At 43.8% G+C, this 27,505-nt stretch overlaps 1 protein-coding gene across 1 annotated transcript in view; it reads left to right on the plus strand.

Annotated features, from left to right (window-relative positions):
• The window catches only part of LOC130357966 (myeloperoxidase-like), a 41,096-nt gene extending 16,457 nt beyond the window's left edge, over positions 1-24,639 (plus strand). Inside the window, exons 3-13 of the mRNA XM_056560755.1 lie at positions 720-895; positions 1,130-1,250; positions 1,865-1,994; positions 3,560-3,763; positions 5,163-5,478; positions 6,427-6,587; positions 7,952-8,204; positions 8,648-8,818; positions 18,094-18,331; positions 20,988-21,196; positions 23,841-24,639. Coding sequence (XP_056416730.1) covers positions 720-895; positions 1,130-1,250; positions 1,865-1,994; positions 3,560-3,763; positions 5,163-5,478; positions 6,427-6,587; positions 7,952-8,204; positions 8,648-8,818; positions 18,094-18,331; positions 20,988-21,186 — 1,969 coding nt within the window. The 3' untranslated portion in view covers positions 21,187-21,196; positions 23,841-24,639. The remainder of the gene's footprint in view (positions 1-719; positions 896-1,129; positions 1,251-1,864; positions 1,995-3,559; positions 3,764-5,162; positions 5,479-6,426; positions 6,588-7,951; positions 8,205-8,647; positions 8,819-18,093; positions 18,332-20,987; positions 21,197-23,840) is intronic.
• The last annotated feature ends 2,866 nt before the right edge of the window (positions 24,640-27,505 follow it).

The following is a 27,505-nucleotide window of genomic DNA, read 5'->3' on the forward strand; positions in this document are numbered from 1 at the left end:
ATGCTGTAGTGTAATCTCCACCTTCCCTCCCTTTAACTTCTCAGCATCAGTTCAGTGCTTAGTGTAACTCCTTCTATGCTGTGCTGCTGCTGTTTCTTTCCTATCTGCTTATAGCACCTTGCAAAGCTAATGCATCAGTAACCCCTTCTTTATTCAATTGCCACCTATTGTAATATACTTTGTAATTCATTGCAAAACACAGTGCCATCTGTTCGGTACACTTTTATCAACACTTAACTTTCAGACTTTTACATATAAATATATGTTAATAAGTTTATCATCATAAACAGGATTAATCAGGTCAGGGTGCACTCACATAATATTTTGGGGATCCAGCAGCCGGATCCAGGAGGAGTATTTGAAAACCGGCCACTGGTGTACCCCCGCCAGACCCATGCTGCACCCCATTTATTTGAATGAGCAGGACAGAGTCAGCCAGTGACTCTGGTCGGCTCATTTTTGTACTGTAAACGGTTTTGTTGCTGGACCGAAACCATAGGAGACCACGGTTGTCAATCCGGCAACAAAACTGGATACAGCCCAAAATTGAGTCACTAGCTGACTCATTAAAATGTATGGGGTGCGGCGCAATTCCAGTGGGGATATGCCTCAAAATGTGATGTGAATGAGCACACAGATTATACACAAGAATATATGATATTCTAGATCATTTTTGTGTTAAAATGTTGGTAATCCACACAATTTCAATGTATTTTCAGTTTAAAGATACAATCAAAAAGGGAAGCTGCACGACTTTCCGATATAATGGCATTCTTCAAACAAGCTGCAGGAGCCACTAGAAATGTCATCCGGTCAGCAGATTACTTGGATGTGACCCGTTGGCTCATCTCTGAGAAGCTGAAAATTAATTACCCCCAGGCCAAAAATGTATCAGGTATTGAAGAGTTACAACAGGACTGCCTTAAAGGGGTACTCCCCCCCCTAGACATCTTATCCCCTATCCTTTGGGTAGGGGAGAAGATGTCTAGGGGGGGGAAGTACCCCTTTGACTGATTGATTAAAAGTATTACTGCATTGTTTTCAAACACTAAACCAGAAAATATAGATGCTGTACTAGTAATGGAGCGAAATGCCAAGTTATTATTAATCTACTTATGTTACTCTGTAGAATTTCTAACAGCAGAACAAAATGAAATAATTTCCAAGCTGACTGGATGTGCCTATCAGTACCTGCCAAAAGTATGTGAACCCTCCCCCTACCGCAGCATTACTGGAGAATGTAATAACAGGTAAGGGACTTCTTAATATAAAGAGAGTAATGACTTTTAATTTGTTTAGGAGGAGAGAGAGAGAGAGAGAGAGAGAGAGAGAAAGAGAGAGAGAAAAAGAGAGGGAGAGAAAGAGAGAGAGAGAGGGAGAGAGAGATTAAAGGGGTTCTCCGGTGCTTAGATATCTTATCCCCTATCCAAAGGATGCCTGGTCGCGGGAGTCCCGCCGCTGGGGACCCCCGGGATCTTGCACGCGGCACCCCGTTTATAATCAGTCCCCGGAGCGTGTTCACTCCGGGTCTGATTACCGACGACCACAAGGCCGGCGCCGTGTGACGTCACGCCTCCGCCCCCGTGTGACGTCACGCATAAAATCGCATAGTCACTCAGGGGCATGGTTTCACAACCCAACCTATTTTATTTACCATTGAATTCACAGAAAATCCTGTGAATAAATGGCTTGAAATTTCCACCAAGAAAAAACTGGTCAGAAAATGTTCACGACTTGTAAGTTTGTGAATCCCCATAGTACATAAAGCAGAATCCTACAAGTCGAAAAAACAACATTTCACACTAGTAAAAACCCAACACTCTTACTCAATTAAGGCCCAATATGTGTCATTTTATTGTTACAGAAAGAATTCTATCCTTGGAGTATCCAACACTGGTTACAGACGTCTTCTCAGCCCAGAATATGAGGATGGTGTATCACTGCCACGAGGCTGGACTCAAAGCCGTCCCATCAATGGGTTTACTCTACCCTTGGTAAGAATAACTTCTTATGAGAATCTTCCAAGTCTGGCAGGAGTATAATGATGGAATTAGTATCGATTAGTTTTTTCAGTTATTTACTTGAGCCAGCAAGGTAATTGGAGGGTTACAATTCACTCCAATATGTTCTTTCTGGACCATAGTTTCTAATTCTGTGTAAACTATGTACACTATACTGTAAGAATATATGTAGCAACACGCCAGGCTAAACTAGCCGATCAGTGGGAAAAAATTACAAAAAGTTTTCAAATTCAGCTAACCATGTTATACACTTGTATTTTCAGCCAACCAATCATAAAAAAAAAATATATATATATATAACTTAAAGGATTTCACTTTTGGCAGACAATAGTCAATCACTGGTTGGCCATTGCAAATAATTGTTAATATATACATTTTAAAAGATGGTCACACGAAATTACCAAAATTGATAATTTTCCTGATTTTATGTTGTGTGTAAGGTTGCTTGGGACTTGCAGTCATAATAACGCATAAATGTGCTTGTAATACATTAATGTGAAATTGGCCCTACTAAGATTCCTATTGAATGACTGCAAGAAGCGATCACAAGACCAAGTGTGTTGCAAAACTGTATGACTTTTCATTTTAAAAAGTTTATGTATTTAAAGGGGTACTCCTCCCCTAGACATCTTATTCCCTATATAAAGACCAGGGGATAAGATGTTTGATTGCAGGGTCATCCCACTGGGGACCCCCAGGATCTCGGCTGCATCACCGTAGACATCAGGTGCATGGAGCGAACTTTGTTCCGTGCCGGATGATTGGCGATGCAGGGTGGAAGCTTGTGACATCATGGCCACGCCTCCTCAATGCAAGTCTATGGGAGGGAGCGTGACGGCCGCCACACCCCCTCCCAGAGACTTACATTGAGGGGGCATGGCCATGAGCGGGGCGTGGCCCGTGATGTCTCCAGCCTCTGGCACTGTACCCAATGCTCTAAACGAACACTGGGTGAAGCAGGGAGATCACGGGGGTCCCCAGCGGCAGGACCCCCGCAATCAGTCATCTTACCCCCTATCCTTTGGACAGGGGATACGATGTCTAGGGGCGGAGTACCCCTTTAAGTTTGCATTGATTTGCTGAACTCGAAAAACACCTTCAAAACTGTATGCAGTTTGGCGGGAGCAGCCATTCAGCAGTCTTATGTTATTGATGTTAGACTGGGATTCCACTTGGCTTTATTTTGGATAAATGGCCAAGAAAGCCACACTTGCTGTATGGTAGGGTCAGGGATAGTTTTTCAAAATCAAAGCATGTTGAAGGCATTGCATTTTTTCAGGAAACTTTGGCATGCAAAAGTTTGAATCATATGATGAAATAAGCACAGGACTTGTAATGAAAAAAAAACATAAGTGAAAAACTGCAATGAAATCCCACTATTTTTCAAAAAATAAATAAATAAAAAACACACTAAAACTGCAGTTTTTTTAGGTGTTTTTTTTTTCTGGCCAAAAAATTTTACACAAAAGTTGTATGGAGTCCCAGCTTATGATTTCTTCCCTTGCCACACCTGTAACATGACCTTTTATTTTCAACAGGCACGTGAGGTATCAAATGAAATTGTTAAAGTCTCTAAAGAGTTAACACTGGATGATGGTAGATCTGTTATGTTCATGCAATGGGGTCAGTGGTTGGATCATGATGTTGGCATCTCAGTTGCCACCCCAGCAACTTCATCGTTTTTGCCAAATGTGGATTGCGCTAACACCTGCGCCAACACACACCCTTGTTTTCCTTTAATGGTAAGGCCATTTTTATTGGCATCTCCACTGGTCATTTTATTGAGGAAATTGAAATATTAAAATATAAATTGTTTTACAATTTGGCATAAACCGAATATCTGTTCTCTTCATGACAACAGATAGGGCAGTCATGTTGGTTGTCACATCTCGCTTATAACACATACACTTGACAGATCCTTTTTCAAGAAGGTCATATAGAATTCTAGTATTGAGCCACACAGCCAGCATTGCTTCTCGAGGGAATAACTTCATTTGTCATCAGTTATTTTATGTTGGATATATATGAGATCCTACAGAACAAACATCTGTTTGCCTGTTTATAAATTCAGAGGCATACCTTGTGGATTAGGCAGCACATATGGTACTGGTCAATATATTATTGAGTGCCAAACCCAGCTGGTTACCTCCATCCTAACTGTTGTAAAGTTGTGAGTTCTGGTTATGTCACAACAGTGCATCACACACTGCGACGGCATACTGATGAACAATCGAGATACCCAAAATGTTCTTCACAAATGTTCTTCACTGGCGATGCGGGGCGGAGGCTTGTGACATCACGGTCACGCCCCGCTTGTGACATCACGACCATGCCCCCTCAATGCAAGACCAATGGGCTTACATTGAGGGGGAGTGGTCGTAACTTCCCGAGCCTCCGACACTGCACCTGACAAGCTAAACAAACGGCGGGTGAATAAGGGAGATCGTGGGGGTCCCCAGCAGCAGGGCCCCTGCGATCAGACATCTTATCCCCTATCCTTTGGATAGAGGATAAGATGTCTAGGGGCGGAGTATCCCTTTAAAGTAGAGGCTTTTGCACCTGAATATGAGCTCTGTTACAGGGGTTCTTTTGGTGATCCTGTCCCAAGTATTATACATCCTGCTGTTTCTCCGTTTGTGGTTTGCTATACCTTATACTATCTCTGTTTGATGTACTTAGTGCACTGTGGCAACTATTCATGATTATATTATCAATTGATGAGAAAATGTATGGTATTATTTGGGCACTTCATTGATAGAGCATATTGCACTTATTTACTTACCATTGCTGTGATATTTTTGCATAGTCGGGATTAACAGCAATAAGATACATGTATTAGAGGACGGGGTCAGTGGAGAGAGGGGGTTCATGGCCCCTCCTCTCCCATGTTGTGTGTTGCTCTTTATGAGCGATTTTAATTGTTTTTAATGCCCTTTGTTTATGCATTTATATTTATGTGTATGTTACTAATAAAGGAATTATAGATGACTTCTTGACCTATAGGTGTGCGCTTTGTACAGTGATTACTTCTCTTGCTGTAGTGATATGGCTACATGCATGAGGCTGTAGCCTGTCAAATGAAATTGATGATCGAAGTGTTTCAACATTGATACATTCATTGTCTGTTCCATATATTAACAGATTCCACCAACTGATCCTCGGTATATTAATGGGAGTAGGTGTATCTCTATGATCCGCACAGCAGCGGTGTGCAGCCTGACAACTCCGGTGCGTCAGCAGATAAATGGCCTGACTTCATTCGTTGATGGAAGCCAGGTGTACGGTAGTGACACGAATGTTGCTAACAAGCTACGCAACAACACAAACCAACTGGGTCTATTGGCTATAAATCAGAACTTCTCCGACAATGGATTACCCTTTCTGCCTTTCATAGGAAAGGCTCCTGACCAATGTTCCAACACGAACTCAACATTGGGATTACCTTGTTTTCTGGCAGGTGAGGTTTTGGAAGACTCTTTGATGGGTTTACAACAATTTAAAGTCTATCTCTCATTACCAAAATGGGAATTGACTGCTGAGACAGGTGTAGAAATATATTAGATGTTGTACAGGTAGTGCTTTGGGTCCTTTAAAAGCCCCCGTATGCGTTTTGAACACCTGCAGAATGGGCAGGCTCTTTCTGACTATGCCCCCCTCATGGTATTCAGTCTTATGCCACACAAAAAGATAGAGCTACTGCAGCAATCTCCTCTTCCTCATTCATTCAGTTTATGCTGTTATTGCAGATGTGACATTTGTCTTTTCCTTTTTTACTTGTGCTGAACATTGTAATTAAAGTTCTTTCTTAAGATGATCATAAAAATGAGCAATGTTCCCACACTGGTCATCTAGACAAATGTTAAACCTGGTTACTCCATTCATAACTGCATGTAGAATTTATGTGTGTTGCATTGCTGTCTAAATAACTTTTCTATAATTTTTTTTAGAAATTGATGTCCTATCTTTTGACCATCAATGTGTGTTGTGGGGGTTTATACTCAGAATCACACAAAAATGTTGGTGCATCAGGGTCACACCCCTTTTACACTGAAGTCACCCATTTTTACAGAGTCCTCACCCTTTTGAGGAAAAATTCCTTAAAAGAGTCTAAAACTCATTATAGATATGTTGCATTAAGTTTTTACAATAATAAATCTGGGCCAGTGGTTGTGGGACTGCAGCTCAATTCTTTTCTCTAGTGAATGGGGCTGAATTAAGGATGAGCTGCCATGCCACAGGCATTGCCATCTGTATGGATGTGCATTTTTGTCTGGGACAACAATCCCCGGAGTTGGACCCCTGCTATGCCAAGAATAGGCCATCAACAAAAACAACAGAAAAATGTCATATCAGGATTTCTGGTTAAATTCTGCGCATCTTTGTGATGATTTTATTTTTATTTTAGGGGACATTCGTTCTAATGAACAAAATATGCTGACTACATTCCATACTCTCTTCTTGAGAGAACACAATCGCATTGCAACACAGATGCGTAAATTAAATCCAAGATGGTCAGGAGAGATGCTATATCAAGAAACCCGCAAAATAGTAGGAGCAATCTTGCAGGTACAGTATAATTGTTAAGTATCTACTATTAGAGGAGATATCTCATGGATAGAAACGTATCCAATATCCGCAGCCGCCACTCCCCTTCCATATATCTCTGTGTATGGAGTTTGGCTCTCCTATAGAGATATATAGAGGAGGCATGGCAGCCTCCTCTATGGGTTGGGGTCGTGACACGCCGCTCCAAGAGAGAGCCGGAGCTCCATACAGGACTTGGACCCCCAGCAATCTAAAACTTATCCCCTATCCTCCAGATAGAGGATACATTTTTATCCATGAGACTACTCCTTTAAATTGATAACAAATCCATTAAAGCATATAGTTCAGCTGCAACCACTTAAGTCACCAGATAATAAGTCAATGTAAAAAAGAATAATAATTCCAGCACTCCAGTTAAAACAATGCTGGTGGCTACTGCAAAAATAAACATCATTCTTAGCCAAAGGCATGTCAGAAATCCAGTCATGTGCACATCATCATCTGTAACAACTAGTTAAAATGGCTCACACACGTACAACATAATAAATGCGTAAGGGCTCGTTCATATATGTCCGGCATCAGTCATCTTTACTCTCTATTGCTTGCCAAAAAAGCACCGGAGGGAAAGTGAAACTGATCCAATTCATAAGAATTGGACAATAAGAACTTGAAGGGTTAACCATCCCTGATATTTGGCTTGGCCTGGTTGCTTGGCTACGCACTAACCAATCTAGGCTGTAGCAGCTAACCAGGCTACAGTAAAGCATATCACTTACAAGGACCAAAACGTCGATACAGTGGTCCCTCAACATACGATGGTAATCCGTTCCAAATAAACCATCGTTTGTTGAAACCATCGTATGTTGAGGGATCCGTGCAATGTAAAGTATAGGAAGTTGTACTCACCTGTCCCCGCAGCTCCGGACCGTCACTGCTCGTCTCCGCTGCCCTGGATGTCGCCCTCCATCGCTGTCGCCATGTCCCCGTGGTGTCCGGACATTCAAAAGCATCGTATGTTGATGCTACCTTCAACATGCGATGGCCTCTGAGAGGCCATCGCATGTTGAAATTATCGTATGTCAGGGTCATCGTAGGTCGGGGGGGGGGGGGTCATTGTATATGTGCATGTGGATTGCAAAAATAAAAATTACATAATACATTGATTATAGTTTATTTCTATACATTAGTAAGGACTGGGAGCCCACTTAAGCCCCACACAATTTAGAGAGTGAGATATAATTCATATCTAACGTACATTCACTTTAATAGAGTAGCCACTGGAATTGTCCTAATTGAATGCTAGAGTTAATCATTTCTGCATCAAATAAATAGTAGGTTTCTTAGAGTTTTTCTTTTGCTAAGACTTTTTTTTTTTTTTTTTACAGAAAATAACATACAAAGATTGGCTGCCCCTCCTGTTGGGCAATGAGATGTCAACAGTATTGCCTAAATACAGGAGCTACAGTGAAGATGAGGACCCAACAATAGCAAATGTCTTCAGCATCGCCTACAGAATGGGTCATACTCTGGTGCAGCCCATCATTTATAAATTGGCAGATGATTATAGTTCCTACAGTCCTGAACCACTAGTCCCACTTCACCAAACCTTCTTTGCTTCATGGAAATTAATCCGACAAGGTAACCTTACCTTTCTTCCATACTACATATACATTGAAACAGTCAGATTTTCCATGATGCTGGCAATAAATGTACTTATTAAACCTTAGGCTATGTACAGACGGTGAAATGTCCGCCAATTTTCCGGGGCGGACATTCCACCAACAGCAGAGTGCCAGCAGAACATGCTGGCACTAGGTCTGCTCAGATATGTGCCGTCTCATAGGCGGCAATGCATTTCCATGCAGACTGCGCAGAAAGAATAGACATGTCTATTCTTATTGCGGACTCCGGAATCGGGAAATTCTGTTGCTTGTACAGTGCAGCAGAATCCCATTGAAATCAATGGGACTCTGCTGCAGAGGATTGTCCATGCGGAATTCTGCACGGAAATGTCATCCTCCCTAACCTTATTGTTTACTCCCTTCCTCTGCTTTCCTGATGACCTTATATTATACCTGCAGGTGGAACTGATCCTATACTGAGAGGTATGATGGTTAATAATGCCAAGCTAAACCAACAGGACCAGATCATGGTTGACGAGTTGAGGGAACGTCTTTTCCCAGTTTTTAATCGCCTGGGTCGTGATCTAGCATCTTTTAATATACAGCGAGGTCGAGACCATGGTTTACCAGGTAAGGCGTTTAACAAATTTGCATTTTTTTGGTGAGAAAGTAATGGATGTTTTAAATGTTTTCAAAATGTAGACAATTATAATGATACATTCCAATTCAACACACTCAACCTACTCCTTACCCAAAACTTCTATCAGTGTTTTCCAACCAGGGTGCCTCCAACTGTTGCAAAACTACAATGACTAGTATGTGTCACGATGCCGGCTGGCAGGTAGTGGACCCTCTGTGCCAGAGAGGGATTGGCGTGGACCGTGCTAGTGGACCGGTTCTAAGCCACTACTGGTTTTCACCAGAGCCCGCCGCAAAGCGGGATGGTCTTGCTGCGGCGGTAGTGACCAGGTCGTATCCACTAGCAACGGCTCACCTCTCTGGCTGCTGAAGATAGGCGCGGTACAAGGGAGTAGGCAGAAGCAAGGTCGGACGTAGCAGAAGGTCGGGGCAGGCAGCAAGGATCGTAGTCAGGGGCAACGGCAGAAGGTCTGGAAACACAGGCAAGGAACACACAAGGAACGCTTTCACTGGCACTAAGGCAACAAGATCCGGCAAGGGAGTGCAAGGGAAGTGAGGTAATATAGGGAAGTGCACAGGTGAAAACCCTAATTGGAACCACTGCGCCAATCAGCGGCGCAGTGGCCCTTTAAATCGCAGAGACCCGGCGCGCGCGCGCCCTAGGGAGCGGGGCCGCGCGCGCCGGGACAGAACAGACGGGGAGCGAGTCAGGTAGGGGAGCCGGGGTGCGCATCGCGAGCGGGCGCTACCCGCATCGCAAATCGCATCCCGGCTGGCAGCAGGATCGCAGCGCCCCGGGTCAGAGGACGTGACCGGAGCGCTGCAGCGGAGGGAGTGAAGCGAGCGCTCCGGGGAGGAGCGGGGACCCGGAGCGCTCGGCGTAACAGTACCCCCCCCCTTGGGTCTCCCCCTCTTCTTGGAGCCTGAGAACCTGAGGAGCAGACTTTTGTCAAGGATGTTGTCCTCAGGTTCCCAGGATCTCTCTTCAGGACCACAACCCTCCCAGTCTACTAAAAAAAAAATTTTCCCTCTGACCTTTTTGGCAGCCAAAATTTCCTTGACCGAGAAGACGTCCGAGGAGCCGGAAACAGGAGTGGGAGGAACAGATTTGGGAGAAAAACGGTTGAGGATGAGTGGTTTGAGAAGAGAGACGTGAAAGGCATTAGGGATACGAAGAGAAGGAGGAAGAAGAAGTTTATAAGAGACAGGATTAATTTGACACAAAATTTTGAAAGGACCAAGATAGCGTGGTCCCAACTTGTAGCTAGGGACACGGAAGCGGACATATTTAGCGGAGAGCCATACCTTGTCTCCAGGGGAAAAAACGGGGGGAGCTCTTCTTTTCTTATCCGCGAACCTCTTCATGCGTGAAGAAGCCTGTAAGAGAGAATTTTGGGTCTCTCTCCATATAATGGAAAGGTCACGAGAAATTTCATCCACAGCGGGCAGACCAGAGGGCAAGGGGGTAGGGAGGGGGGGAAGAGGGTGACGGCCGTACACCACGAAAAATGGGGATTTGGAGGAAGATTCAGAGACCCTGAAGTTATACGAGAATTCGGCCCATGGAAGGAGATCTGCCCAGTCATCCTGGCGGGAGGAAACAAAATGTCGCAAATAATCACCCAGGATCTGGTTAATTCTTTCTACTTGTCCATTGGACTGGGGATGATATGCAGAGGAAAAATTTAATTTAATCTTGAGTTGTTTACAGAGAGCTCTCCAGAATTTAGACACGAATTGGACCCCTCTATCCGAGACAATCTGCGTAGGCAACCCGTGAAGACGAAAAATGTGTACAAAAAATTGTTTAGCCAACTGAGGCGCAGAAGGAAGACCAGGAAGAGGGATGAAATGTGCCATTTTGGAGAATCGATCAACGACCACCCAAATAACGGTGTTGCCACGGGAAGGGGGTAAATCAGTAATAAAATCCATACCAATCAGAGACCAAGGCTGTTCGGGGACAGGCAGAGGATGAAGAAAACCAGCGGGCTTCTGGCGAGGAGTCTTATCCCGGGCACAGATAGTGCAGGCTCGCACAAAGTCCCCAACATCCGTCTCCAGAGTCGGCCACCAATAGAAGCGGGAGATGAGTTGCACAGATTTCTTGATGCCCGCATGACCTGCGAGATGGGAGGAGTGACCCCATTTGAGGATTCCGAGGCGTTGGCGTGGAGAAACAAAGGTCTTTCCTGGAGGAGTCTGCCTGATGGAGGCAGGAGAAGTGGAGATCAGGCAGTCAGGTGGAATGATGTGTTGCGGAGGGAGATCAACTTCTGAGGCATCCGAGGAACGAGAGAGAGCATCGGCCCTAATGTTCTTATCGGCAGGACGAAAGTGAATCTCAAAATTAAATCGGGCAAAGAACAGAGACCACCGGGCCTGGCGAGGATTCAGCCGTTGGGCCGACTGGAGGTAGGAGAGGTTCTTGTGGTCGGTGTAGATAATAACAGGAAATCTTGATCCCTCCAGCAGATGCCTCCATTCCTCAAGTGCTAATTTAATGGCTAGAAGCTCTCGATCCCCGATGGAGTAGTTCCTCTCCGCTGGAGAGAAGGTCCTAGAGAAAAAACCACAAGTGACAGCATGCCCGGAAGAATTTTTTTGTAGAAGAACAGCTCCAGCTCCTACTGAGGAGGCATCAACCTCCAATAGGAAGGGTTTGGAAGGGTCAGGTCTGGAGAGCACGGGAGCCGAAGAAAAGGCAGACTTGAGTCGTTTAAAGGAGTCTTCTGCTTGAGGAGGCCAGGACTTGGGATCAGCATTTTTTTTGGTTAAAGCCACGATAGGAGCCACAATGGTAGAAAAATGTGGAATAAATTGCCTGTAATAATTGGCGAACCCCAAAAAGCGTTGGATAGCACGGAGTCCGGAGGGGCGTGGCCAATTTAAGACGGCAGAGAGTTTGTCTGGATCCATCTGTAGTCCCTGGCCAGAGACCAAATATCCTAGAAAAGGAAGAGATTGGCATTCAAACAGACATTTCTCAATTTTGGCATAGAGTTGGTTGTCACGAAGTCTCTGAAGAACCATACGGACATGCTGGCGGTGTTCTTCTAGATTGGCAGAAAAAATTAGGATATCGTCCAGATATACCACAACACAGGAGTATAACAGATCACGAAAAATTTCATTGACAAAGTCTTGGAAGACGGCAGGGGCATTGCACAGTCCAAAGGGCATGACCAGATACTCAAAGTGTCCATCTCTGGTGTTAAATGCCGTTTTCCACTCGTCCCCCTCTCTGATGCGGATGAGGTTATAGGCGCCTCTTAAGTCCAATTTAGTGAAGATGTGGGCACCTTGGAGGCGATCAAAGAGTTCAGAGATGAGGGGTAAGGGGTAGCGGTTCTTAACCGTGATTTTATTAAGACCGCGGTAGTCAATGCAAGGACGTAGGGAGCCATCTTTTTTGGACACAAAGAAAAATCCGGCTCCGGCAGGAGAGGAGGATTTACGGATAAAGCCCTTTTTTAGATTCTCCTGGACGTATTCGGACATGGCAAGAGTCTCTGGGGCAGAGAGAGGATAAATTCTGCCCCGGGGTGGAGTAGTACCCGGGAGGAGGTCGATAGGGCAATCATAAGGCCTGTGAGGAGGTAGAGTCTCAGCTTGTTTTTTGCAGAAAACATCCGCGAAGTCCATATAGGCCTTAGGGAGACCGGTTACTGGAGGAACCACAGAGTTACGGCAAGGGTTACTGGGAACCGGTTTTAGACAGTTCTTGGAACAAGAGGACCCCCAACTCTTGATCTCCCCAGTGGACCAATCCAGGGTTGGGGAATGAAGTTGAAGCCAGGGAAGTCCAAGGAGAATCTCCGAGGTGCAATTGGGGAGGACCAAAAGTTCAATCCTCTCATGATGAGATCCGATGCTCATAAGAAGGGGCTCCGTGCGGAAACGTATGGTACAGTCCAATCTTTCATTATTTACACAATTGATGTAGAGGGGTCTGGCGAGACTGGTCACTGGGATGTTGAACCTGTTGACGAGAGAGGCCAAAATAAAATTTCCTGCAGATCCAGAGTCCAAGAAGGCCACTGTAGAGAAGGAGAAGGCAGAGGCAGACATCCGCACAGGCACAGTAAGACGTGGAGAAGCAGAGTAGACATCAAGGACTGTCTCACCTTTGTGCGGAGTCAGCGTACGTCTTTCCAGGCGGGGAGGACGGATAGGACAATCCCTCAGGAAGTGTTCGGTACTAGCACAGTACAGGCAGAGGTTCTCCATACGGCGTCGTGTCCTCTCTTGAGGTGTCAGGCGAGACCGGTCGACCTGCATAGCCTCCACGGCGGGAGGCACAGGAACAGATTGCAGGGGACCAGAGGAGAGAGGAGCCGAGGAGACGAAACGCCTCGTGCGAACAGAGTCCATATCTTGGCGGAGTTCCTGACGCCTTTCAGAAAAACGCATGTCAATGCGAGTGGCTAGGTGAATAAGTTCATGTAGATTAGCAGGAATTTCTCGTGCGGCCAGAACATCTTTAATGTTGCTGGATAGGCCTTTTTTGAAGGTCGCGCAGAGGGCCTCATTATTCCAGGACAATTCTGAAGCAAGTGTACGGAATTGTACGGCATACTCGCCAACGGAAGAATTACCCTGGACCAGGTTCAACAGGGCAGTCTCAGCAGAAGAGGCTCGGGCAGGTTCCTCAAAGACACTTCGGATTTCCGAGAAGAAGGAGTGTACAGAGGCAGTGACGGGGTCATTGCGGTCCCAGAGCGGTGTGGCCCATGACAGGGCTTTTCCGGACAGAAGACTGACTACGAAAGCCACCTTAGACCTTTCAGTGGGAAACAGGTCCGACATCATCTCCAGATGCAGGGAACATTGGGAAAGAAAGCCACGGCAAAACTTAGAGTCCCCATCAAATTTATCCGGCAAGGATAAGCGTATCCCAGGAGCGGCCACTCGCTGCGGAGGAGGTGCAGGAGCTGGCGGAGGAGATGACTGCTGAAGCTGTGGTAGCAACTGTTGTAGCATAACGGTCAGTTGAGACAGCTGTTGGCCTTGTTGCGCTATCTGTTGTGACTGCTGGGCGACCACCGTGGTGAGGTCAGCGACAACTGGCAGAGGAACTTCAGCGGGATCCATGGCCGGATCTACTGTCACGATGCCGGCTGGCAGGTAGTGGACCCTCTGTGCCAGAGAGGGATTGGCGTGGACCGTGCTAGTGGACCGGTTCTAAGCCACTACTGGTTTTCACCAGAGCCCGCCGCAAAGCGGGATGGTCTTGCTGCGGCGGTAGTGACCAGGTCGTATCCACTAGCAACGGCTCACCTCTCTGGCTGCTGAAGATAGGCGCGGTACAAGGGAGTAGGCAGAAGCAAGGTCGGACGTAGCAGAAGGTCGGGGCAGGCAGCAAGGATCGTAGTCAGGGGCAACGGCAGAAGGTCTGGAAACACAGGCAAGGAACACACAAGGAACGCTTTCACTGGCACTAAGGCAACAAGATCCGGCAAGGGAGTGCAAGGGAAGTGAGGTAATATAGGGAAGTGCACAGGTGAAAACCCTAATTGGAACCACTGCGCCAATCAGCGGCGCAGTGGCCCTTTAAATCGCAGAGACCCGGCGCGCGCGCGCCCTAGGGAGCGGGGCCGCGCGCGCCGGGACAGAACAGACGGGGAGCGAGTCAGGTAGGGGAGCCGGGGTGCGCATCGCGAGCGGGCGCTACCCGCATCGCGAATCGCATCCCGGCTGGCAGCAGGATCGCAGCGCCCCGGGTCAGAGGACGTGACCGGAGCGCTGCAGCGGAGGGAGTGAAGCGAGCGCTCCGGGGAGGAGCGGGGACCCGGAGCGCTCGGCGTAACAGTATGCCTGGACAGCCTTTGGCTGTCCGTGCATACTGGGCGTTGTAGTTTTGCAATGGCTGGAGGCACCCTGGTTGGGAAACACTGCCTAATATAATACCATATTTTCCGGCGTATAAGACGACTGAGTGTATAACACGACCCCCAACTTTTACAGTTAAAATATAGAATTTAGGATATACTTGCTGTATAAGACTACCCCTCATCCTACCGGTGGCTCCTTCATTTTTAAAGTTAACGCGGACCACAGAAAGGTAACCGGGACATCCTTGTGTCCCGAAAAGATATTTCAGGACACAGGGATTTTTCCGAATGTGATGGGGGAAATTAATCTCGACCAGGACGCCCGGGGTATGGATAATCCATACCCCGGGCGTCCCGGCCGACTGCAGCATCTGGTGTATAAGACGACCCCCGACTTTTGAGAACATTTTACCAGGTTTAAAAGTCGTCTTATACACCGGAAAATACGGTACATTAAGCAAAAGACAAAGGATAGTTATTGTTGCTAGAGTCCTTATTATATTCCCGTTTTATCTGTAAAATGCAGGGTTAACAGCTTTTTCAGCAGTAAAGCACTATACGGAAATCTTCCATTTCATGCAGATAGGATTTTACATAGATTTCAGGACAGATATGAACATGCGCTTAAGAAGTTGCCTGGGTGAGACGGAGCTGAAAGTTATATCCTAGCAAAACTCCTGGCCTATGGGAACTTGATCAAATGCTTGACACCAGAAAACTAGAATAAAAAGCTGCACGTTTTTATGCAACACTCATCATTTTCGTGCAAAGCACTGAAAAGGTTTCAAATCTTTCCTCAGAAATAAGGCTTGTGCAAAAATTTTGATTTTTTTTTTAATGCCAACATTGCTAAATTATCTCCCCCCCCCCCCCATAGTTTTATGTCAGTGGAACTTTAGAAATCCTCTTCCAAGAATATTCAGTGTAAATCCAAAAGCAGTCAGCAAGTGCGAACATTAACATTTTTAGAAGAATTAAGAAGCACGCTTTGTTTGGCTTATAAAGTGCTTAATCACTACCAGCTTTACTGCAGTATAATTTGTTTCACCCAAGCTCAGTTGCATCCATACATTTCATTATTGTAGCTGGATCATGTGACCACCACTGAGACCCCAGAAAATGTTTGTACAGGATCATATTCCCATATTAGACCCTTCCTGGTACCTCTCAGGCCCTTTACTTCCCCACCTTGCTCTGCCTTGCTTGTTCATCTCTATATCCCTCCAGGCACAGAGAGCTGCTGAATATATAGTTTCTGTCCTATCTGATAGGATAAGAGGGAATTGATATAGCAGGGGAGTACAATAACGCAATACAGGAATATGGGTGCACTACTGTGGTAGATGTATACAATGACATTGGCTATCCCTCAACACTGATGTTAAAATTGAGACATTCGCCAGTATATCCTTATATGAAGGACATACCAGAGCCCGCACACCAACGCCAAGGTTTCTCAAATGGCACGGGACCTAACGCTAATCCTACCTGTGCGTAATAAGCAAAACAAGGGCCAGTAGGCAATTATGGCAGCATTTGGTCGACTCAAAGTGTCCTCCTAGGTACCCTCCAACGTGACTAAGCACACAAACAATGGGAGGAGGGAGGAAGGCTGCAAGCCCCACCTAAGTTGGCTAATATAGGTGCATGGCCTCACAGGTGCTACCCTAATGCTGCCTGGAAGATATTCAAGGCGCATTACATACGGAGTTTACACACCTCCAAGTATAAAATTTAAGCAAACAACAAAAAAAAACGTGGTCTCAAAAGGCTGGAGGTGCTCAACCCCAAATGCGATTGTGCATTTATACTGGAGGAGCAGATCCTGCCCTTGTAGTCCGTTGCTAGGGGCAATCCCCAGCATAAAAATGCATACAATGGAGGATGCCTGCAGCAGACTATAAGTACCACAATAGAATCCTACACCAGATAGACAGTGTGGATGTGTAACAATTAGAATAATACAATACAGGAATATGGGTGCACTACTGTGGTAGATGTATACAATGACATTGGCTATCCCTCAACACTGATGTTAAAATTGAGACATTCACCAGTATATCCTTATATGAAGGAAATACCAGACCCCGCACACCAACGCCAAGGTTTCTCAAATGGCGCGGGACCTAACACTAAACCTACCTGTGCGTAATAAGCAAAACAGGGGCCAGTGGGAAATTACAGCAGCATTCGGTCGACTGACAGCGTCCTCCCAGGTACTAAGCACACAAACATTGGGAGGAGGGAGGCAGGCTGTCTGGTGTAGGATTCTATTGTGGCACTTGTAGTCCGCTGCAGGCATCCTCCATTGTATGCATTTTTATGCTGGGGATCGCCCCTAGCAACGGACTACAAGGGCAGGATCTGCTCCCCCAGTATAAATGCACAACCGCATTTGGGGTTGAGCACCTCCAGCCATTTGAGACCACGTTTTTTTGTTGTTTGTTTAAATTTTATACTTGGAGGTGTGTAAACTCCATATGTAATGCGCCTCGAATATCTTCCAGGCAGCATTAGGGTAGCACCTTTGAGGCCATGCACCTATATTAGCCAACTTAGGTGGGGCTTGCAGCCTGCCTCCCTCCTCCCATTGTTCGTGTGCTTAGTCACGCTGGAGGGTACCTGGGAGAACTCTGTGAGTCGACCGAATTGCCCACTGGCCCCTGTTTTGCTGATTACGCACAGGTAGGTTTAGCGTTAGGTCCCGCGCCATTTGAGAAACCTTGGCGCTGGTGTGCGGGCTCTGGTATGTCCTTCATATAAGGATATACTGGCGAATGTCTCAATTTTAACATCAGTGTTGATGGATTAGCCAATGTCATTGTATACATCTACCATAGTAGTGCACACATATTCCTGTATTGTATTATTCTAATTGTTACACATCCACACCATCTATCTGGTGTAGGATTCTATTGTGGCACTTGTAGTCCGCTGCAGGCATCCTCCATTGTATGCATTTTTATGCTGGGGATCACCCCTAGCAACAGACTACAAGGGCAGGATCTGCTCCCCCAGTATAAATGCACAACCGCATTTGGGGTTGAGCACCTCCAGCCATTTGAGACCACGTTTTTTTGTTGTTTGAGTACAATAACGCCCCAAGTGCATTATCTTGCACAAGTGTTAGCTCTTTTGTCATTGTTTAGCTTTACCTTGTTTTCTTTTTATCAGAAATATTTTAAGTGAAATGCCACTAGAAATAAAAACCCCATGCAGAAATGTTATATTACATAGGAAAAAGGTAATGGGAAATCCATTAACATGCATGGGGTGTTTGCTGTCATTGGGCTTCGCATTGGGTTTAGTCACAGAATACGTCCTAAATCCATGCTAGAAAAATCTTATGTAAACATACCCTAACTCCAAGACCACAACATTTTTCTTGTTGGCAAAAAAAATTCTTTAGGCTGCATTTGCTTTATCTCATAGGATACAATGCATGGAGAAGGTACTGTGGCCTTTCCGCACCACGTAATGTTGATGAACTCACCACTGTGCTGAATAATAGGAAACTTGCAGAAAAGCTCATAAAGCTGTATGGAACACCTGAAAATATTGACATCTGGGTTGGCGGGGTCTCTGAGCCTTTAGTTCCCAATGGAAGAACTGGGAAGTTGTTGTCTTGTTTGATTGGAAACCAGTTCCGTAGGACGAGAGATGGAGATCGGTATGTGACAATTTTTAACAGAAAAAAACATTGCCTAGCTTTGAAAAAATATATAAGAATAACTTCTCTGAATTTAGTCAGATAAGCAGGTCCAAATTAAATATGTATATGGCAGACAAGAGTCAAGAGTTAGACAGCAACATTGCCCAACCTCTACATGTGCTACAGGAGGCCTCAGTTAGCAAATTGGAACCCCAAGATTTTTATTGTATGTAGCCAAGGGCTCAAGTCCTGCAGGAACAGATGGGAATGGATTTCCTGCACTTTTTTCACAGCAGGAACAGTGTTCCCATTAGCATGAGTCCAGCCCTTGAGTGGATATCTTGGGTGAGTTCCCACACTTTTTTCCCAGGACTTGACCCCTGTACATAGCTTTAGATAAATAGATACATCAATACACCAATTAAAGGTGATTCTTTAATTGGTGAATTGCTAATTAGAGATGAGCGAACTTACAGTAAATTCGATTCGTCACAAACTTCTCGGCTCGGCAGTTGATGACTTTTCCTGCATAAATTAGTTCAGCTTTCAGGTGCTCCGGTGGGCTGGAAAAGGTGGATACAGTCCTAGGAGACTCTTTCCTAGGACTGTATCCACCTTTTCCAGCCCACCGAAGCACCTGAAGGCTTAACTAATTTACGCAGGATAAGTCATCAACTGCCAAGCCGAGAAGTTCGTGACGAAGCAAATTTACTGTAAGTTCGCTCACCTCTATTGCTAATACTATCATAAATATTGCTTTGGCTAAGACCCGTATAAGATAGCCCCAGCCACCCTATAAACAAGCACTGATCTGATAGACCTATTACACAGGGTGATGTAGACATGTTTGGTCGATAATAGCCCTCTGTAATAGGGCCATAAGGCTATGTTCACATCTATGCTTATATTTGCCATTTCTCCTATGTTCTTGTTTTTGGTTTTTATATATATAATGCACAGACAGTAAACATCGACATGTTTTAGTCAACTAGGATTGCTTCTTAACTGGTGTACATGTATACCTTGTTCATATCTATGCTTCTCATGATCCTTGTATCAGGGATGCCATCTGTCTATAATATGTCAGCAGTCAGAAGAGATTTGGGCTTTAGCTTTGTTTAGCGCAGAGGATTGTCTAAACTGATGCACCGGTGACAACTCTCATTTGGACAGGAAGTGATCAGGACAGGTTTTTAGACTGATTATAAATTTGTAGCCATTCAATGAGAGCAAGTCAAGATCTTCAAGGGGTACTCCGGTGAAAAACTTTTTTTTTTTTTTTTTTTTTTAAATCAACTGGTGCCAGAAAGTTAAACAGATTTGTAAATTACTTCTATTAAAAAAATCTTAATCCTTCCTGTACTTATTAGCTGCTAAATACTACAGCGGAAATTCTTTTCTTTTTGAAACACAGAGCTGTCTGCTGCCATCATGAGCACATTGCTCTCTGCTGACATCTCTGTCCATTTTAGGAACTTTCCAGAACAGCATGGGGATTTCCTTTTACCCTGGACAGTTCCGTAAATGGACAGAGATGTCAGCAGAGAGCACTGTGCTCATGATGTCAGCAGACAGCTCTGTGTTTCAAACGGAAAAGAATTTCCACTGTAGTATTCAGCAGCTAATAAGTACAGGATTAAGATTTTTTAATAGAAGTAATTTACAAATCTGTTTAACTTTCTGACACCAGTTGATTTAAAAAATAAAAATAAAAAAGTTTTTCACCAGAGTACCCCTTTAAAAATGCTGAGGCATTGAAGAACATTTAATTATACAAATATGAATCTTTTTTTGCATAACACTTTACAACCCCTTTGAAGCAGAGCAGTATTACAATTTTTTTGTGATATCAAGACCGATTTGGGGTTCTGGTCCATATAGTAAGTAGAAACATGCCCCTTGTGTTATTACAGTACGTACATCAGACTCAGTAACAGAGAAGCGTGGCTATGGACACTACCATCCATCCATTTATAGCGCACCTCTAATGCTTTTTAGACATATAACTATCGTGTAGCACTGTGCACAATAGTCATTTGTCTAAATCAATTTTATTTCAATTTCGGCACCAAAATTCCTACCGCTCTGCCTTAAAAGCACACAACTCCAGCATCAGACCTGGTGAAATGGAAATCTATGGTACTGGCTCTGTCTGACAGCGCGTAGAAATATACAGGGCAAAGCGGAGACAGCAGTGCCCCTATAGGAATTTAGGTGCTGAATTTTAAATACATTGTTTCTTGAAAAATGACCACACCATTAGAAGTATGCATTAAAGGGGAACTTCGGTGGAAACCTATTTTTTTTCTAATCGACTGGTTCCAGAAAATTAAACAGATTTGTAAACTACTTCTATAAAAAAAAAAATCTTAATCCTTCCAGTATTTATCAGCTGCTGTATACCACAGAGGAAGTTGTGTAGTTCTTTTCAGTCTGACCACAGCAGAGAGCACTGTGGTCAGACTGAAAAGAACTACAGAACTTCCTCTGTAGTATAAAGCAGCTGATAAGTACTGGAAGGATTAAGATTTTTTAATAGAAGCAATTTACAAATCTGTTTAACTACTGGAGAACCCCTTTAAGCCAATGCAGTGATGTACCATGCTCATGTGTTTTTCCCTTCACATTTTGTACACCTCATGCCAACTAGACTAATCATTTTACTCTTTTTTAGGTATTATTATGAAAATTCTTCAGTATTCAGTTCAGCACAAAGAAAAGCTATAGAGTCAGTGTCTATGGCCCATATCATATGTGCTAATACCAGAATTAAACAAGTTCCTCAAAATGTGTTTTTGGCTAATAAGTTTCCCAAAAATTTTATTGCCTGTTCCAAATTCAAAACAATGGACTTGCGTCCTTGGAAAGCTTAGATCGTCAACAGTAAGTACAACTCAAGAGTCTCAAATGCTTTCAATCTGATTAATATTTACAGCATGTTACTTGAAGGGGTACTCAGTTGCTAGACATCTTATGTCTGATCACGGTGGTTTGGGCCACTGGGACCCCCCACGATCTCTGTGCAGACACCCAGAGTTCCGAACAATTTGTTCAGAATGCTAGGTTCAGGAGGCGGTGGTCGGGACATCAATCCACGTGGTTGTGATGTCATACCACGCCCCCTTGTGACATCACGTCAGGCCCCCTCCATTTATGTCTATAGGAGGGTGCGTGACGGCATGGAGATATGAATGGAGGGGACGTGGCGTGACATCATGAGGAATGTGAGGTCCAGGGAGCGTGGCGTGACGTCACGTCTCCAGTTCGGGAAACCAGCGTTTCTTAGACTGGAACAGCACCTGGCACAGAATGCCAGGTTCTGCACGAAGATCGCAGTGGGGGTCTCAGCAGCGGGACCCCCATGAACAGACATCTTATCCCCTATCCTTTGGATAGGGAATAAGATGTCTATGGGTGGAATACCCCTTTAACATCATCATAGTCAGCCACATATCACCCGTTTACACAGAGGGATGTGTGGCTAATAAGGATGATTTAAATAGCTGTATAAAAAGTCTGTTTAGCCGACAATTGAGCGCTTTTGTGTTTGCTGGTATAAAAATGCCTTTACACCAGCGATACATTTATGTAGGATGACTCTTCAAAAATTGTGTAATGAGTCACCATGCTGCTTAAGGGGATTATAGGTACGGATTTTTGTAGTGACTCAACAGGCTTACAGCCAAATTATGCCAACATTTTTAATTTTAAGAACCATAAGAAGTTATGGATCATACTTTATGCCCTCTCCCATAGACATGAATGGAGGGGGCGTGGTGTGAGGTCACGAGGGGGCGTGATGTGATGGCCCGACCCCAGCCATCCAACCCAGCGTTCTGAACATAATGTTCAGAACGGTAGGGGTGCCCGCATGGAGATCTCTGGGGTCTGGCTGCTTTGGATAGGGGATACAATGTCTAGGGGAAAAGTACTCCTTTAAAGGGGTACTTCCACCCTAGACATCTTATCCCCTATCCAAAGGATAGGGGATAAGATGTCTGATCACGGGGGTCCCGCCGCTGGGGACCCCCGCATTATTGAATGCGGCACCCACCTGTGTTCTCAACGGAACCGCTGGAGGGTCTGAGTCGCGACTCCGGGAACGAAAGTCCGTGACATCAGGACTCTGCCCCCGTGTGACGTCACGCCCGTCCCCTCAATGCAAGTCTATGGGAGGGGGCGTCCCCTCCCATAGACTTGCATTGAGGGGACGGGCATGACGTCACACGGGGCGGACCCTCCAGCAGTTCTGGTGAGAACACAGGTGGGTGCCGCATTCAATAATGTGGGGGTCCCCAGCGGCGGGACCCCCGCCATCAGACATCTTATCCCCTATCCTTTGGATAGGGGATAAGATGTCTAGGGTGGGAGTACCCCTTTAAGGCTGTGTTAACATGACTTTTATGGCCTCCATTTAATGTACTGTACACACTTGGACAGTTACAATAAATGGATGCTTTCAACAGATTCCAAATGGTAGGATCAGTCACCCATATGGTCAGACTATGAAGAAAAAAAAATGTACATTTAGGGGGGATTTACAAATCAATATACCCCAGCTTTGTTATGAAAAAGTCAAACAGCTCAAAAGCTCAAAAATATTATGAATTTTTGGCGGTGTTATGCCACACCACTGGCAAATGAGGGTGAAGTCCTAACATAGCATGAGAGATTTTCTTACATGAAGCTTGATCACTATTGTTAAATGTTGACGTGTGAAGATATTCTCATAAATGTTATACTTATTATGTTTACAAAATGTTATAAAAAACAAATGTAAACACAAGGGAACTGAACTGCAGTACCACACACAACCTGTGGACAAGAGTGGCACAGTTTCTGGTAGAAATCAGCTCTCTTTTTCTTATCCTGGATAACCCCTTTATTCTATAGATCATTGGCAGAATGTACAGTAAATGAGAAAAAAGATGTGGGGGTGTATGTGCATTGAACTCTTAAGTAATTGGCAACCAATGTAATGATTGGCATAGGGAAGATCATAAGCAAGAAAGAGAAGCTTAGGTGCTACATTCAAGATACACTAGAGAGTGGAGAGTTTTAGATTTAGGTTTGCAGTTTTTCTTAAAGGGGTACTCCGACACTTAGACATCTTATCCCCTATCCAAAAGATAGGGGATAAGATGCCTGATCGCCGGGGTCCCGCCGCTGGGGACCCCCGTGATCTTGCACGCGACACCCCAGTTAAAATCAGTCCCCGGAGCATGTTCGCTCCGGGTCTGATTACCGGCGACCACAGGGCTGGCAGCGTGTGACGTCACGCCTCCCCCCTGTGTGATGTCACGCTCCGCCCCTCAATGCAAGCCTATGGCCTTGACGTCACAACGCTCCGGCCCCGTGATCAACAGTAATCAGACCCGGAGCGAACATGCTCCGGGGACTGATTTTAACTGGGGTGTCGCGTGCAAGATCACGGTGGGTCCCCAGCATCAGGATAAGATGTCTAAGCACCGGAGTACCACTTTAAATAACTGATTTTTATATTTATTTCTGTCTTTTTTTTTAACAGATAATCCTATGGAAATCTCCAAGTTAAAAAATCTGCCATTGAATTTCCCTGCTGATCATATTTGTAATCATGGACTCTTATGACTGTTAATTTTACGACTATAATAATCTCTCCTCTATCACATTTCAATCTTAAAATTTTTACTTTTATTTATATACTGAAAATGCGAAACCATTAGTTCTCAGACACATTAATAAAATAGAAACCTGCCAATGCCGGTGTAACGGTAATAAAACATTCACCAAATGTAACATTTCATATGACGGAAATATTAGTAGAATGACCAGTTTTCCTACCGTGTTTCTCCGAAAATAAGACCGGGATAATCCTGATAGGGCTTACTTTCGGGGTAGGGTTTATTTTTGGGGAAACAGGGTAGTACTGAATTTTAGAAGCTTGTACTTCTCATGTATGCCGAATTAACATTTTAAAGCATTTCCGTAATGGTGTTTGACAGAATAAAAGCCTTTTTTTATCTGCTAGCTTAGTATGTGCACCCATTTGTGTAGAAGACAATTCCTACGTTTGCCTGGTAATTTTCTTATATTGTATGTTACAAAAAAAAAAAAACTTAATGAAATTATTGAATGAAACTTGAAATGTTTTGTTCAGGTTGTAATGGTTATACCAATACCTCAATGTGTTTTTTATTAAAGCCATTTATGTGATATTTTGAATATTTAATTTTTTATTTTTGGAATGTAATGGTTTTACCAATATTTCGAGTGGACTTATTGTTTGTAAAGTCATGTAAGCATGCAGTAATATGGTCAATATTAATGGAATTGTCTTTCAGGGTTTCAATAAAATGATGTTAAACTATAAGAAAGTATTCATATGTGTCAGATTTGTTGCAAAAGTTTTAAAAATCATTTCTATTTACCTTTATCTATTTATTTATTTTATTTTACGGGAAGCACATGGAGTTCAGGTGAATGAGCAGTCACATCACATGGGATATTTATAAATAAACTTTTTTTTTTTTTTGCTAATTTAACATATATAGGTATATTTTATATCTTTCAAACAGTACACACTTCTCAGTATTGAAATTGCAACACCAAGAAGGAGAAGCTGTAAGATTATGTAAATTGCCGAAGCAGCAGGTGCCGCTAAAATTACCAAATTATCAATTACCGAGCTCCAATCTGTGCCATGTAGGAGAAACTTTATTGGTATTAAAGTCAGATAGAAAGCAAATTTATTTTAGTCACAGGAAACCTCAGAAATTGAATAAAGTCAATACAGTATGATTGTGTGATGCCTCCGGTTCATCGTCTTGCCAGTTATTACCACCAGTGTTGTCAGAATGATATAGAGGCAGATTTCCTCCTGATGAAGCTGCAATACAGCAAAACATGTTGAGGGGGCATTTTAAAGCAGTGTTACAGTGTGTTTGTAACTGAGTACTGCAGACTCTGTTCCATTTCAGGCTCAGTGTTTGCATTTTAACCCCTTAAGGACCCAGACAATTTTCACTGTAGGACTCGGTCATTTTTTGCACATCTGACCACTGTCACTTTAAGCATTAATAATTTTTCATTCTGATTCCGAGATTGTTTTTTCGAGACATATTCTACTTTATGTTAGTGGTAAAATTTTGTTTCTACTTGCATAATTTCTTGGGGAAAAATTCCAAAATTAAATGAAAAAATTGAAAATGTTGCATTTTTTTAAACTTTGAAGCTTTCTGCTTATAAGGAAAATGAATATTTCAAATAAATAATATATTGATTCACGTATACAATATGTCTACTTTATGTTGGCATCATAAAGTTGACATGTTTTTACTTTTGGAAGACATCAGAGGGCTTCAAAGTATAGCAGCAATTTTGAAATTTTTCACAAAATTTTCAAAATCGAAATTTTTCAGGAACCAGTTCAGTTTTGAAGTGAATTTGAAGGGCCTTCTTATTAGAAATACCCCATAAATGACCCCATTATAAAAAATGCACCCCTCAAAGTATTCAAAATGACATTCAAAAGGTTTGTTAACTCTTTAGGTGTTTCAAATGTTTCATTTTTCACACTCGCATGTTCTTGTAGACCCAGTTTTTTTTATTTTTACAAGGGGTAAATGAAGAGAAATCTTCCTAAAATGTGTAACCCAATTTCTCTCGAGTAAGGAAATACCTCATATGTGTATGTCAAGTGCTCTGTGGGTGCACTAGAGGGCTCAGAAGGGAAGGAGTGACAGTGGGATTTTGGAGAGTGAGTTTTTCTGAAATGGTTTTTGGGGGGCATGCCACATTTAAGAAGCCCCTATGGTGCCAGAACAGCAAAAAAAAAAAAAAAAACACATGGTATACTATTTTGGAAACTATACCCCTCAAGGAACGTAGCAAGGGGTCCAGTGAGCCTTAACACCCCACAGGTGTTTGACGACTTTTCGTTAAATTTGGATGTGTAAATGATTTGTTTTGTTTTCACTAAAATGCTGGTTTTCCCCCAAATTTTACATTTTTACAAGGGGTAATAGGAGAAAATGACCCCCAAAATTTGTTATCCCATTTCTTCTGAGTATGGAAATACCCCATGTGTGGACGTCAAGTGCTCTGCTGGTGCGCTACAATGCTCAGAACAGGAGTCACATTTGGCTTTTGAAAAGCAAATTTTGCTGAAATGTTTTTTGGGGGGCATATCGCATCCAGGAAGCCTCTATGATGCCAGGACAGCAAAAAAAATAAAATAAAATAAAATAAAACTAAACAAACACATGGCATACTATTTTGGAAACTACAGTCCTCAAGGATTGTAACAAGGGGTACAGTGAGCCTTAACACCCTACAGATGTTTGACGGCTTTGGATGTGTAAATTGTTTTTTTTCCACTAAAATGCAGATTTTTCCCCAAATTTTAAATTCTTACAAGGGGTAATAGGGGATGCTGTAATGGGGGGGGGGGGGCATGTTGCATTTAGGAAGCCCCTATGGTGCCAGAACAGCAAAAAAAAACACCCCACCCCACTATTTTGAAAACTACACCCCTGAAGGCACGTAACAAGGGGTACATTGAGCCTTAACACCCCACAGGTGTTTGATAAATGTTCATTAAGGGGGATGTGAAAAGGAAAAATTTTATTTTTTTTGCACTAAAATGCTGGGGTTACCCCAAATTTTTCCTTTTCACAAGTGGTAACAGAAGAAAATGTTACCAAAAATTTGTAAAATGATTTCTTTGGAGTAAGGACATACCTCATATCTGGGCTTAAACAGCTCTGCGGGTGCACACAGGTCGCAAAAGAGCAGGAGCGCAGTCAGGGGCCTTGAGCTTCAACATAGCTGCCTATGGAGCCAGAACAGTGGAACCCCCCTCAAAGAGCATTACATGGGGTAAATTACTAAAATGGGGTACACTAAGTTACTAAAGTGGGGTACAGTGGGATGTAAAATCATAAAAAGGTTATGTTCACAGAATGATGACCCAGAGCATAGCCAAAACTAAAAAATATGCCCACCCCAAACCCTATGCTCTGAATCATCATTCTGGGAATGTGATGTGTGTGGCCGTCCTTACCTGTTGCCTCAAATGCACGCCCCGTTCAGGTGGAGAGAGATGCGCATTTGAGGCAACATAAAAAAGTCACAGATGAGAGTGACTCAGTGACACATGACCCAATTTTAGAAAAGATACCCCCAGAGGTCTTACTTTTTTGTACTATACCC

This window comes from Hyla sarda, chromosome 2, assembly GCF_029499605.1.
Source record: "Hyla sarda isolate aHylSar1 chromosome 2, aHylSar1.hap1, whole genome shotgun sequence".
NCBI lineage: Eukaryota > Metazoa > Chordata > Amphibia > Anura > Hylidae > Hyla > Hyla sarda.